This window comes from Triticum aestivum, chromosome 5A, assembly GCF_018294505.1.
Source record: "Triticum aestivum cultivar Chinese Spring chromosome 5A, IWGSC CS RefSeq v2.1, whole genome shotgun sequence".
Classification (NCBI taxonomy): domain Eukaryota; kingdom Viridiplantae; phylum Streptophyta; class Magnoliopsida; order Poales; family Poaceae; genus Triticum; species Triticum aestivum.
The window spans coordinates 432606250-432621141 of record NC_057806.1 but is presented as its reverse complement, the minus strand read 5'-3'; the positions used below and the strand labels follow the sequence as shown (position 1 = coordinate 432621141).

The 14892-nt window shown below is 44.8% G+C and overlaps 2 protein-coding genes across 3 annotated transcripts; one reads left to right on the top strand and one right to left on the bottom strand.

Moving 5' to 3' along the window:
• The first annotated feature begins 1371 nt into the window (after window positions 1–1371).
• Window positions 1372–6182, top strand: LOC123103792 (alanine aminotransferase 2). The gene is made up of 15 exons (XM_044525473.1): window positions 1372–1546; window positions 1644–1694; window positions 2086–2136; window positions 2215–2280; window positions 2372–2433; window positions 2643–2721; window positions 2983–3087; window positions 3182–3292; window positions 3470–3607; window positions 3734–3808; window positions 3890–4010; window positions 4109–4263; window positions 5074–5148; window positions 5300–5503; window positions 5854–6182. The coding sequence occupies exons 1-15, from the start codon at window positions 1496–1498 to the stop codon at window positions 5992–5994; spliced, it is 1485 nt and encodes a 494-aa protein (XP_044381408.1). The 5' UTR covers window positions 1372–1495; the 3' UTR covers window positions 5995–6182.
• Window positions 6183–6399: 217 nt separating this feature from the next.
• Window positions 6400–13300, bottom strand: LOC123103791 (AT-rich interactive domain-containing protein 4). Of its 2 annotated transcripts, none has more exons than XM_044525471.1 (16): window positions 12228–13300; window positions 11893–12130; window positions 11616–11804; window positions 11039–11092; window positions 10757–10845; window positions 10390–10666; window positions 10253–10309; window positions 9509–9540; window positions 9002–9137; window positions 8757–8927; window positions 7919–8518; window positions 7686–7823; window positions 7481–7579; window positions 7063–7163; window positions 6886–6976; window positions 6400–6807 (listed from the first exon to the last, which is right to left on the bottom strand). In XM_044525471.1, the coding sequence occupies exons 2-16, from the start codon at window positions 12061–12063 to the stop codon at window positions 6670–6672; spliced, it is 2343 nt and encodes a 780-aa protein (XP_044381406.1). In that variant the 5' UTR covers window positions 12064–12130; window positions 12228–13300; the 3' UTR covers window positions 6400–6669. The 2 variants fall into 2 exon arrangements, with proteins under 2 accessions (XP_044381406.1, XP_044381407.1); XM_044525472.1 differs by having other exon boundaries at window positions 10411–10666; window positions 12228–13293.
• Between the last annotated feature and the right edge of the window lie 1592 nt (window positions 13301–14892).

The following is a 14892-nucleotide window of genomic DNA, read 5'->3' as shown; positions in this document are numbered from 1 at the left end:
CTCGCTACTCGCAGTCTCGAGACTTGTAATGTTCTATCTTTGTTCGGTCTTTTGAATTCGGAGACTAATATGATGAATTGTATTCAGAGACTAATCTTCTATTGTATTCGATGAATCTGTTGTTGCTGTGTGGTGTTGCCTATATTATGTCTAATAATATATTTTGTAATCTGTGCAAAAATCAGAAAAGTAAAAAAATTAAAACCTAATATTCATACTAATGGCGCATCACTACACAGTGCGCCATTAGTATGCCAAAGAATATTAATGGCGCATCACCCCACAGTGCGCCATTAGTATGTCAAAGCACATGAATAAATATGGTCCCCTGGGAGGCATACTAATAACGCATATTGGTCTATACTAATGACGCACGGCGTGGTGCGCCATTAGTATACCAGATACTAATGGCGCACCAGTGGCGCACCAGATACTATATAATATTAGTGGCGTGGTACTAGTGGCGCACCAGTAATGCGTCATTAGTAGGCAAAATTGATGCGCCACTAGTAGGCCTTTTCCTAGTAGTAGGGGATAGGCGAAGATGCGAGTGGCGCCGCCTCAGGCGGGCGCGGGTTGTCTCGCATGTTCGCCTCAGGCGGACGCGAGTTGTCCAACAATGCTACACTTACGGGAGGGAGGCTACGGAATTTTGCTTACGGGCTTATGTGGAAGAAAACAAATGGATGGTTGGGGCCTAGCTGAAATCAGGAGGCAGCTTTAAGGTGAAATCAACTGGGAGGATCAGCGCGTAGGTCGATTCCATAGCATCTTTCCATAAGTCTAGCATTTTTGCGGGTTGTCTCCCATGTTTCATCCTCTTTTTATATACGATAAAATAGATGAAATAAAAGTTAGTGTGAATTTTAATTTTGTACTGTACACGCCAGTGAAGCGCCATACTATACCACTGTCGCAATACTGCTTCGGAAAAGCATGGCAGCCGAGCCCCGGGTCGGACGGACGCGCGGCAGGGGACTACCCATCCACAATGAGAGTAATATAGATAATAACATCATAAATATCTAGATAAAATAGATGATGTGGTAAGTAATAAATGAAGAAAGAGAGAAAAATGATAACATAGCTAGTTACTAGTAGTAACATCACACATATCAAAGCAAGATGTGTCTATAACCTAATAAATAAAAGATTGCATGTTACCACATATATTATTCCCCACTATAAAAATAGTAACAAAGACTAGTAACATGTCGATGTTACTATTCATATTACTGCTAGTCTCACCGTTGCTTTACACGCCGCCGAAGGCCCGGACTCAGAGGCTCGTTCCCACGCTGGACGTGGCAGCCGCAGCCTGCCAAGCAGTGCCCACCGCCACCGCCTAAGCTCCCCCCTTGACCCGGGCTCTGCCACCCAGCACGGCACAATCACTCACTCTCTGCCTCCTCCCATTTCCTCTGCGCCACCTTAGCCAAGCTCTCCTCCTTCCTTCCCCGCGCGCGCTCTCTCCTCGCCGGCGCCGCCCCGCGCCATGTCGTACAACAAGACCGCCTCCATCACCGCCGAGACCATAAACCCCAAGGTACCTGACGGACGCCTCCTCATCCGGTGCTTGCCCTGATTCACGTACGCCAAACCTGACTTGATTCTCCATGTTTTCCTTTCTTCCTCGCTCACAGGTGAAGATCTTCGACTACGAGCCCTGCGGGGAGATCGCCAGGCACGCAGAGGTAACAGCAACAATTCTACCTGCACTCACCCTCGCCGTTCAACTGTCCATGTATGTATGTATGTGTCGCAGTAGTCCAGTCAGACTGTCTGTCTATGGACACAGTCAGTGGCAGTGGGTTACCCCTGACCTAGTAGTACCCGGGTGCGCAAGCTAACTAAAGAAATGACTTCTGTAAACTGAAACCAAGTAGTGCACAAGCCAACTAAAGAAATGACTTCTGTAAACTGAAACTAAGAGCTAGACTGCATTTTGCACTACAGCCAGTTCAGATGATGCATCCAACTTTGATCTTTGGTATCATCTGACATTCCTGGCCCATAAATCTGCAAAAGCACTGGTTTGACTGTACAAATTTTCTTTCGGCATATGCCGGTTTTCGTGTTATCCAGCGGTTGGAGCAGGAGATGGAGAAGAGCCCCGGTTCTCGCCCTTTCCCAGAGGTGCGTCTTTGTTTACATACAATGTATTCAATCCTGGCCAAAATCACTAGTCAATGATGATAAGTTGCTTCCTTGCAGATAACATACTGCAACCTTGGGAACCCCCAGGCTCTCGGCCAGCGACCCATAACCTTCTTCCGTGAGGTTACAACCTTTAATCACACTCTCCAAAAAATATTAATCCGGGAGGCATTAATTGCTGTCTTATGCCTCAAATATCATCATCTGCCTTCAGGTTCTTTCCCTGTGCGACAATCCAGCTCTCCTGCGCAGGGATGAAACTCGTATGCTATTCAGGTTTGTTGGGCTTAAATAATACTGTACTGCTAGCTCAAAGTCTGTTTTCCCATCTCTCACAATTTTCTCTTCAGAAGAAAAGCAAATTGCCATTGATGCATTTGCTTTCAGTTCTAGCAGAAAAGTTGCTAGTAGTATCATGCACCATCTTGCTGTGACGATTTGATTCGTCGAAACCTGACCAGTATTGTTTCAACCTGCTATTACAGCCCATGTGCCATAAATAGAGCGCGGAAGATTATTGAGTCCATGCCTGGCAGAAACTCCGGTGCATATACTAACAGTCAGGTATTACATTGGAATACCAAGATAATCTTACAACCAGGTGCCTGATGTTTCGACTTTTGGGGCGGTGCCGCATTAGTGCACCAACACCCTGGTCTTGGTGTTGTTGTCTTGTCCGGCGATGATAATATTTTTCCCATACTATTCTGCACCACGTTGAGACACTTATTTTGGGACGGACGGAGTATTTAGGAACGGAGACAGTAATATTTTTTTCCATATTATTCTGCACCACGTTGTTGTAAACTCCTCTAACATGATCAGGGAATCAGAAGTTTGCGCGAAGCAGTCGCAAGTGGAATCGCTGCAAGAGATGGTTTTCCATCAAGACCAGAAGACATCTTTCTGACAGATGGAGCGAGTTCAGCCGTAATACTCTACATTCAACAGCTCCATCACATCAATGCACTTCGTCTATCTCGACGTGCTAAATTGGGCTGCATTTTTCATTTCTTCCTTCCAGATTAATTTGAGTATGCAGATACTCATTAGGTCCCAAGAAGATGGCGTTTTATGCCCTTTACCTGAATATCCGTTATACTCGGCGTCCATTATACTTCATGGTGGGACTATGGTATGGTGCTAGCTTTATGAAATAATTGATCGGCGGTCGCAATTCTTCAGTACTTAATTTGTTCATTGCATCTCAAACCTATAGATCAGATTCCTGACATTTTTACATAAAAAGTGTAAAGGACTGCTCATTTTATTACATGCAAGAAATGACCAAGTTACTGAATTTGGTTTGTAGGTGCCATACAATCTTAGTGAGGACGGTGATTGGGGGCTTGAGATCTTCGAAGTAAAGAGGTGCTTGGAGGAGGCACGCATCGCAGGTTTGACTGTTCGGGCTATGGTGATCATAAACCCCGGAAATCCGACGGGACAGGTACGCAAACAGATATTTATGTACCTTGCAATACCATAAATGTGAATGCATGGGATAAAACAAAAAAATATCTAGAAGGTTCCCTAAAATACTGCTGAAACTCAACATCTGCAAGCTCTGCTGTAGGTACTGTCTATCACCAACCAGGAGGAGATAGTAGAATTTTGTCGGAAAGAAGGTTTGGTTATGCTTGCCGATGAGGTTTGCACTTGGTGAGCTGCAGTAGTTTCCTGACGCGGACGCGTGTGTAGACATCCTACATTTGTGTAAATGTATTTACAGGTATACCAAGATAACGTCTATGTGGAGGATAGGAAATTTCATTCTTTCAAGAAAGTAGCCAGATCACTTGGGTATGACGAGAATGACATCTCCATAGTGTCATTTCACTCAGTCTCAATGGGTAAACCGTTGTTCATCAGAAACATAGTTCGTAGCCTCTGGAAAATAAGCCTTAGAGCAGAGACTAATGGTTATTTTTTCATCTTCTGAACTTGACAGGGTTCTCTGGAGAATGTGGCAGAAGGGGAGGCTACATGGAGATATGTGGTTTTGGAGATGATGTGATGGGTGAGATTCGCAAAGTGGCTTCCGTGACTCTTTGCCCCAACATAGGTGGTCAAATTCTTACTAGCCTTGCTATGGATCCACCGAAGGTTTGTTCGTCCTGCCCTTCTTGTGTTTGTTATAATTTATTTTAATTACTACAACCTCCGTCCCAAATTACTCGTCTTAGATTTGTCTAGATACTGATGTATCTAACAGTAAAACGTGTCTGTATCTTTATCTAGACAAATCTAAGACAAGTAATTCAGGACGGAGGGAGTATATCTTGTCTTATCCTGAAAGCATTGTAAAGCTGCCATCCTTCATCGGTAATGCTAGCTGGTGAACCTTCGCTGGGAAGGAACTCCCAGTGAACACCCTCGCAGTCGTTTGATCAAGATCAAACGTGACAGTTTTTTTGAAAATTTTGCCTTTTCTAGGAAGGAATTGTCATACTAGTCTGAAGAAATTGCTGCCTCCCTATAACTAAAATTGCATGGAAATCATACGCAAATGCCATCCCCCCCAACGAACCTTCGCTAGCTATTGAAGTCCTTACATGACAGTACCCAAAAAATGTCAAAAAGATTATAATTATTTTCAGCAAAAAAAATCCTTATTGACTTTTTTAAATAAGTCCTTATTGACTTTTGCTGCAAGTTTCTTGGGCTGTTTTTATTGGGTTATTATTAATGTAATTATTCCTACCATTCGCATACTTGTAATCAAAATTGATTTGATGCAGCTTTGATGAGATTTTCGTTCTGGTTTTTAGACAAGAGGTTTTTGTGTCCTTTGCAATATTAGTTGCCCGTTGACCCTTGCTGCCTCAATTTTGTCACAAAATAGACAACCCCCTACCTAGAAAAGAATAGATATGTATGTGTTTGTTTCTACCAAACTCATCTTGATATTTGCAGCTGGGAGATGGTTGTTTTGAGAATTTTATGGCTGAAAAGGAAGACATCCGTTTATCTCTCGCCAAGCGCGCCAAGGTATCCTCCTCCTACATACACATTGTCAACAAGCACACCATCTTTCTTCTTCCTCTATCAGAGGAATGATGAAATGACTCAGTGAGACACAAGTCTTGCATACCTTGTACAAATAGAAACCATGTGGCTGGCCCTCATGTGCTCTTCACAGACCTTGTCGAGCGCATTCAGCAGCCTGGAGGGAATGACCTGCAACAAAGTAGAAGGTGCAATCTACGCCTTCCCACGGATCCACCTCCCTGCAGCGGCGATCAAAGCCGCCAAGGCCGAGGGCGTGTCCCCAGACATGTTCTACGCGTGCCGCCTTCTCGACGCCACCGGGATCGCCGTCGTCCCTGGCTCTGGATTCCACCAGGTCAGTCCTTTTTTGTTTTATCTATTTATCAGGACTGCATCTGGAAGGGGAAAAAAATAGAAGGAAGATGGTGTTGTCTAGTACTTGAAGTTGTTTCCATGCACATGTACTCCTTCCGTTCCTAAATATAAGTCCTTTTAGAGATTCCACTATGGACTACATACGGATGCATATAGACATATTTTAGAGTACGGATTCACTCATTTTGCTCCATATGTAGTTCCTTATAGGAATCTCTAAAAAGACTTATATTTAGAAATGGAGGACGTATATGTTACAAGATGTTGTTAGTTGCCTGACTCTGGTGGCCTTTGATCTTGTTGCAAACGACTTCCATGGACGCAACAAAGGTGTCTGGGCGCAACAAGGCCACCGGGACATGTCATATCCGGTGCACGATCCTCCCGGGCGAGGAGAAGATCAAGGAGATGATCCCGCGCCTCAAGGAGTTCCACGAGTCCTTCATGAACGAGTTCCGCGACCGAAGCTGATGTGCATCTTCAGCTACACAAGCCACAGGCCGGTCAGAGCCCTGAAGGCGGTGTGATCTACCCTACCCTGTAAATTAAGCCTGTGTTGTACTACCAATAAATAAACTTTCACTACCCTGTAAATTAAGCCTGTGTTGTACTGCAAATAAATAAACTTTGCCAGCAGTGTGTTGGTCCTTCCCTGTAAATTAAGCCTGTGTTGCTTTAATACACTTTGGCTCTGCGAAGTGCAAACCTGGTATATCCACCTGCCTGTCTCATTGCCGCGATGATCATAGTCATATCGTGACGAAACTGGCAGTTCAATGTACACTGATTCTGCACCTCAATTCACAACATCCAACATTCAGAAGATCTGAATTCCGAGACGACTAGAGCGAGCGAAGGACAACACAAGCAGTCTGGTGGCTGGAACCGGGGATACAGATTAACTTATATCAACAGGTGCTTACACTGAATCTGGCCAACTACTGCAGTAAGTAGCCTCCCTGTGTTGTCGGTTGTTACAGGCTATAAAAGACTTGAGCTCCTACACTGAACCAAATTAATGGGATAATACAGATCAACACTACAAAAGCCTCCCCCCTCTATCAGGCCTATACCCTACCACCGACGCATCACCCCGAAACCTAGGGCAGAGAGGCGAAAAAAAGGAAAAGCAAGAAAAGAAGAGGATTAAACATTCCGTGATACAGGCAGCACGGTATTCGCAAACCCGTTGGCTACTTTCTGGGGCGGCGGAGGCTTCTTCTTGTAATTCGCTATACTACAATGCGGGCAGATGTATTCCAACCCGTCTGTCTTCGCGTAATCCTGCAAGGTAGAAGAAGACCAATCGTTAGACGAGTTATCATGGAGAGGGGGTGGGGATCAAAGAAGACAAGTTTTTACCTTGAAAGTGCCCAGCCCTTGCCGTCTATCACAACCGAAATGAGCCCATTCGCCGCATAAACCACAGTTCACCCAATCTCCAGGAGCGCTACTGAAATTATTATGTACAAAGATGGTGTTAGGTTTCAGTGACAAACTTGAAATCCAAAGCAAACATAATGGCAGAAAGGATCGGACCTGTGACAAAGCAAACAGCATTCCCCATCCACGTCGTCATGTGATAGCTCATATTCCAGCAAGTAAGTCTCGTAGTGTCTTTTCAGTGTGTTCCCGACACCCTAAATATACACAGGCAAGTGCAAAATTAGAACACGTTCAGCATTTCACTCGACCAGCAGCAGTAAAGCTAACTTGCTATGAAGGGAGCTAATGGAAGTGATCATGAAATTTCAGAGAAAAATTGAAGGCAGTAATTAATTGTTATCATGGAGACCAGATCAAACCTAAGTAAGCACATGTTAAAATTGAAATGGAAAAATACTTTTAGAAATGGCCAACACACAGGTTGTTCCCTTGTTCTCCAGCATTTTGATAGCTAAAAGATATAACAAAATTCAATAATTCTATCTAAGCGAAGTGAATAGTGGATACTTACAGTCATTCTATTTGTTACGGTGTGGTTTCGCATCTTCGAAAAGACTTGACCCTTCCAGTTTATACCATTGCCCACATAAAAGCCACCCCTGGACACCACCTGAAAAAACAAAAACCTTTGTCAGGGAACAATAATTAACAAAATGCACATTTATTTGTACCTCTATAATCATTAGAGTACATTGTAAGCAGAAGTGCAGAATTACCTCTTTGTACAAGTTATAGAGATCAAGGCGCTTTGCATTAAGGACTGCATCAGGAAATTCAGCTAGACCTCCATGAGGAACGAGTCGATGGTGGCCCCTCTGAATTAAAAATTGCATGACATCCTTCAGAAAGTCCTCCTGCAAAAGGTCAAAGAACAGACCCATTATTCTAGCTTGGTGTAGTGGTCTTAGTATAGAGATATTCCGTCCTCATCAAGCTCAAAGAAGCATACCTCGGAGCACACTTGGATAGGCAACCGATCACACCCATGTTTCTTCATGGGAAGTGGATTCAGCTGAATGATCGATTGAGCATGAGATGGCCCTGAAGTAGATTTCCTATGCGCTGTTGTAGAAGCAGGTGCTGAATTATGATGCTTAACAGGTGGAGCAACTGGCAAGTTTGGCTTGGCCTGACTAGTTTCGTGAACGTTAGCTTCAGGGAAACCCATAAAAGGATGCATTTGCTGCTGTCGAGAGTGAGGAATAGGCCTCATAGTTGCAGGCTTCAATTTTCCCTTGAAGGATGTCAGCGAGGAAGGCCCTTCAACTGGAGCTTTCCTGTCCTCTGAAGTTCCATTCACAACTAACAAATTTGATTTTGATTCTGAACCCGTCTTTGCTCTGTCCTTGGTAAGGGAGGCTGACCATCTTGGCAGATGAAAATATGGGCCACCTTCACCAGCTGAATCTTTCCTTTGACCGGTGCAGAAGAAAAGAAGGCGGTCTGCATCTTGCCTCTCGAATGAAGCAACAGGAGTAGCATTTACGCAGCCAACTCCAAGTGCAACTAGGCTCCTGTATGAAATTTCTGGTGCTAGATGCTTCAAAACCTAAATATCCAGAAAATAATGTTCGGTCATCAGATATAAACGAAAAAAGATTCATATGTAAACAACTCAGGCGTGGGGCATAAAAAAAGGTCATAAGGAGTCCACATAATAGGAGCATTAGAAGTAGCAAACTGAATCACATGCGTAGACAATACGAATAGAAGTAGCCAAGCGATATCAGCACACCATGGAATTCAAATTTGTTGCATATCTGTTGCATTCAATCTATTAAACCAACCTGTGCTGCCCACTTAGGAAGGGTCATCCAGACTTCAAAGGTAGAAGCACCACAAGCTGTGGACATAGAAGTGAAAGGCTCGGTCGATGAGAGCTTATCCTCGCTGTTTGGTAGAGCACGGACTAGCTGGCTCTTCTCGATGAGTTCATTTTTTATGTGGCTTTCTAGAAGCTGCAGACATAGTAAGCACCATATGAGTTTGTGTGGTCAGTCAAGAAAGGTCTCAAGTATGGGCTAATCTGTACCTGATCATCAAAACAAGTTTGTGCACTCCCAGAAACAAGAAGTGACACATGAGAAGAACTGCAAGTTGTCATATCACAACGCATTGTAACCATTCCACGTGGTACAGACGCTGCTTCAAGAGGCGGTGGAGAAGCACTGCCACGTATGAGAACACCCGATCAGTTTCTGCTTTACCCACAAAGAATCTTCGACGAAGATAAAGTTGGCAGCAGAAAAAAAAAACTACAGATAAAAAGACTTCTTGCACAGGGTGACCCCAATATTTACAAAGAAAGTAGTACACATGTACTTTTAGTTAGCAACTCTACCAACAAAGGCTCACTGGTTCATTTTAACAATAATCTACTTGTCCCCTCCCTCTCTTTCATTTAGTAAGAATAATAAGCAACAACAGTTAAGAGCTAGCTGAGAATACATAATGTATAGCAAATAAACTTGATTCAGCACTCTACAGGAAGGTTATCAGGTAATAATTCTCAAACCCAACAGACAGAAAATCAACACACCTGATTCGGTTCTGAAGTTTACTCCCACGAATCTGTCCAAAACAGAATCAAACGTTACATGGAGCTATTAATAATACATATGAAAAGTATAGTGAAACAAACAGAATTACAGAAGTGGCACAAAAATTGATAGATAAGAGTTAGCTGAACAAATCCTGGAGCATCTAAGATTAGCACATTTGTTTTATTTGTGTATCCATCTGTTTACGGACAAGTAGTAAAAGAAATAGCTAAATAGTACGGTGTTTTTGGATGTGTGTCGATCATAACATCAAAATGTAATATGGTTTTGCCGCTTCACATATAAGACAAAAGGATGCATATTCTTACTAGTCTTGTATCTAGTATTTCATTTACGTGCAGTGTTTGGTGCCGCACATCATGACGGATTTTATTTTTATGTAGTTCTTGCTTGTAACCATTGTCCAGTGAGGAGTGTAGCTTCTTCTGGCTCTTGAAACAAGAGCATAAATGTTTTGAACAAGTGTAAATGTGATAACATCCATGCAATTGAGAAAACAGATTTGACAAAATGTAACCTAGTCAAATCTCATACTTCTGTAAACAAGATTTCTTAGATTGTCAATGAAGGTTGTTGTTAGAATCATAATACCACGTTTTTTTTTCTTTAGCAAATAGTTGAACATTTGTGAGATTCCATGACTCAGAAATCATGTTTATTCCATACATAGAAGGACGTGGAGGATAAGAAGTATTGTTGAACTACAATGCTTTACTCCATACTTCGATATTTAGAAGAGCATTCAGACCATCTTCTAATGAGCCCAGCAAACAAGAGTCCTGCACAAGAATAGAGATGAAATTAAGACATAGTTGAATCAAGTAACAAACAATATGCAAGAGATGTGGATAATCCGTACGTCTAATATATCGAAGCTTACCAGCGCACTTGGTACTCCGCAGAGAAGAAATTTCATGTTGATGTCATCATCATATATTTTTATAGCTGGGGACACTTCAGAAGAAGAACCTTCTTCCTCAGCCATTTCATTCTCGGGAGTGACTACATTTACCTTTGGAGCATCACCAAGCAGACGAGGGCCGAGTTTAACACTTTGAACATGGTTGTTTCTTACACAGTATAGTCGAAAGGATGCATGAGCAAGCTGAAAGGAATCCCATGTATGGCTCACCGAACTACATTCAAGCATAAACACATTGTTACATGTCTCGTTACATGTCATTGACATATGATGCTGATGAAAAGTGAAAGGGGGATGGCAGTACCTTTGAACTACCGACAACAATGCATTGCGAAAATGGGATGCTGCATAAGATGAAAATGAATTTCTCCAGTATATTACATATGGAATACCCTGAAATGAAACAACCAAAGTCAATGATTTAGCAAATTACAATATTGTATAACTAAAATAAAGTGATTTTCTTTTGTGAAACTTAAGACAGGTTGCTAGATACTTCTGTGTGCAACCTCCAACTACACTCAGAGAAATGGACAATGGGACTCTAGTTGCTTGGGCAAAATATTGCAAAGATTAATGTGTCTACCTTTGAGTGAACTGCTTGGGCAAGTTTTTCACCAATAGGAACCTCCAGATAAACCTGTGTTATAACCAAGCCGCAGTGTTACCATCACCCACACACAGACAAAAAGAATCAAAAGAATACAAGGCAAAGAAAATCCAATGCAGTATGGAGAGAAAATCTGCCTGTGAAAACATAATAGCTAATATGTACATCATGCAATGAAATGGAGAAGACATTAGCTACCCTAGTGGCATGGGCAATCTTAGACAAACTGTCTTATTGCAACAAATCAAACAGACATCCTTGGGCAAGTTTCTTCAGATTCATACAGCAGCTGCAATCAAAATTGCCGATTGCAGTTATGGAACTAGAATCAACAACAACAACAACAACAACAAAGCCTTTCAGTCCCAAACAAGTTGGGATAGGCTAGTTATGGAACTAGAATGTTGACTCCAAAACATGTCAGCGAGTATCATGCAACTAGGAACTCAATTCCATCAACAGCTAACAGCACTGCAACTTGGAACTTGCCGCCACCACTCAACCAAGGAATAAACAGCATTGCAGACAGTTGAGAGAAAATTTCTGCGCTTACAATCGTTGGGAACGGCGGGCTGATGAGACAGACAAACGACTGCGGGTCAGACATGTCGGCATCCCCCCAGACGAGCGAACCAATCTCCTCATCTTCCAGCTGCTGGCCCTGGATGTAGAAGAAGTTGGGTTGCACCAGCCGCTGCGCCTCGAGGAACTGCTCCGGCGTTGGATTGACCAGCGTGTGCACCTGCATCGAAAAGCCCCCTTCCATGTGAGCTACCAAGCAAAATCCATCCATCCCCAGGCACAACAAAGTGAGGGCGCTGCTAACTGACCTCCAACCTCCCCGCTGAGCTGAGCTCAGGAAACGGATAGGACGGCCGCAGCCGCTTCGCCTCCGGCCCCGACCTCCCCGGCGGCGCACGCTGCTGCTGCTTATCGGCGTGCTTGCCGCAGAGCACCGCAAGTAGCACGCAGCTCCGTGACAAGCTCTGGATTTGCGACATGGCCGCAAGCAAAAACTCTCAGCAAGACCCAGAAATTCACCTCCGGGGGGCGTCACTTCATGGAACCCTGCAACCGCGAAACACAAGGGGATCAGACCACAAATCCCCCGAAAAATCCGACCAAATCTGAGGCAGGAACCGTCAAATCGGCGCGAGAAACATACCTGGGGACGGATTTCGGCGGCCGAATCGGGGGCCGGCGGGGCGAAATCGAGGGCGAACCCCGGATCCGGACGGGGGGCGGCGGAGGGGGGAGGATTGGATTCGGGGGGCGCAAAGGAGGATAACGAAAGAGTAAAGCGTGGGGGAGGAGACGAAGAGGGAGGAGCCCTAATGGGAATCGCGGAAATAGCTCCCTCTCTCTCACAGCGCAAAGGCAAATCCCACTCCTGGAACAATAAAAAAGAGGCGTACTTGTGGCGGTGGTGGTGGTGGGGAATTGGACGCGAGCCCAACCCAGCAGCCGCAGCAGCCCCCGCCCATCCCGATCGAGCCCGCGCGCCCGCCCGATGAACGGATGAATCCAAGGAACCTCCAAGAAAGAAAGAAAGAAAGAAAGAAAGAAAGAAGCCGACCAAACTGGGACGAGAATCACGCGGGGATTCGCGGATTAGGCAGCGGCGGCAGCCTGATTAGCAGCAACCACCAACCAGGGGCTGCCTCCCTGCCTGACAATAATAATTATCGCGGAGCCGCGAACAAAACAAACCGGAGGGGAGAACAGTAGGGGAGGGCGAGGCGTCCCCCGTCAAAGATTGGATTTTGACGGCTCGGGCGGGCAGTGGGGACTTTTTCTTTCTCTATCCCTTGCCTTCCCTTTGGGATGCGATGGATGGATTATTTTGTGCTTTGCTCGCGCATCTAATCTGCCCGCGCTTCCTCCGTCGATGATGATGCTGCGGCCGCCTGGTGCGTTGATGTTGTTGTTGTTGTTCTCTTGGCGCTTTTCGTTTTCTCTGCCGCTGCCTCGTCCTCATTACTGCTGCTGGGGCGACGGAAAGGAAAAACAGAAAACTTAAAAGATTAGATTAGAGTTAGTAGACGGGATTTTGGGAATGGGATTGGGGAATTTCTTTCTTTCTTCTGTGTTTCCCGGCTGCCCCGATCGGATGGATGCTGCTGCTTTTTGTTTTGGTTCTGGTCTTGGTCTTGGTCTTGGTAGGGTAGAGAGAGGTCGTATGTAGTGTATTTGATCGCCATCGGATCGGGGTGGAGTCTGTGCTGGAGGCGTGGTGCAGCGTACGATGGGACTCCTCCTCGGCTGCTGGCTGGGACGTTGGGTTCGTGCTTGCGTCGCGTGGTTTGTTGTTCGTGGCGTGGGGAGGAGACGACCCGTTTGATCCGTTTCGCCCAATGTCCGTCCCGGACGATGGAGCGAGCGGGCGGGCACGTGTGCTGCTGCTCTCTGTCTCTGCACTGTGGGTCCCATCCTAGGAGAAGGTTGTGGTTTGTCTCCTGGCTGGCACATACATGAGGTGGGCCCACTAGCAGCAGCCCATGTGCTCTTCTGAAGTTTTGCCTCTCTTATTTTCTTCTTGTACAAAGTCTCTACTCTTATAAAAAAACGAGTTGATGATGATGTTGTGCTTGCCATCCTGCAATATAAACCGTTCGATCTATATTTAATGGATAAAAAGTAACTATAATAATTTTACAAAAAGATATCTGCACCTCTCTTCATATTTACAGATAAGGTCTTCTCTCGTTCATTCTTATCTCCCACGACCTCATTGTTGAGCAATTAAAAAAAGAAGCCTCTCGAACAATCTGGCATGGTGGCCGCTGCCGGCGTCGTCCATCCCCATGCCTCCGCTCAGTCCGACCACCAACCACCACCACGTCTCACTCCTCCTCACCTATCTCTCCTCTTTCTCGTCTCCCCCACTCCGCTCGGTCTGAGGTGTTGGGACACGCACGGCACCGTCAACGTGCTTGCGGAGGTCGGTGTCGGAGAGGATCTGCATCAATGGTGTACGTGCTGAGTTATAAAAACCTGACGATGTCGTTGGTTTTTACACATGGGATTACTCCCGCATGGATCAATCACAACTGATGTTTTATAAAATAAATGCATCTTGATGTTCTTGCTAGTTTGTAAAATAAGTTGTGTGGATTTTGTAAAAAAAATCCAAATTTTGTTGGAAAAATTCTGCAAAAAACAAAATGCTTTATCAGACAAAATATGATGTGGATATTAGTCACTTTGTGTCTCGTGTTTTTTCGGAATTCACATTTTTTTTCTCGAATATGCACGGGTGTGCATATCATATATTAAAGAAGAAAAGGCAAAGAGTGCCTCCACCAAAGTTTACATTGTTACCGGTACAAAACTAGTCTTCACCACTCACCCACCTCTCTACCCTACGGAAGAAGGGAGTTACATGCCCTTTTAGTAGCCCAGCCGATATCCAAACTAAGCCCTCGCTACGAATCTTGTTTAGCAACTGGAAGACCGACGGTCTCGCACCGTCAAACACTATTGCATTCCGATGCTTCCACAACTCCCACCACACAAGAGCGAAGATGGTTTGTAGATCCTTTGTACTCACCTCATCCGATCCGCGCTTATCAATGGCCCATTGTACCAGCGAATCCTGTGTAGTTGGAATCCAAGCCGGAGAGCCCAGCGCTGCACAAATGGCCGCCCAGATTGTTCTAGTGAACACACATGTGAGCATGAGATGGTTGATCGTTTCGTCCTCCTGATCGCAGAAAGGGCATGCGGCTTGATGTGGCAGGCCTCGTCGTGCAAGACGATCCGAGGTCCAGCATCGGTCTTTCATGGCCAACCAAATAAAGAACCTACATTGCAAGGGAGCGCATGACTTC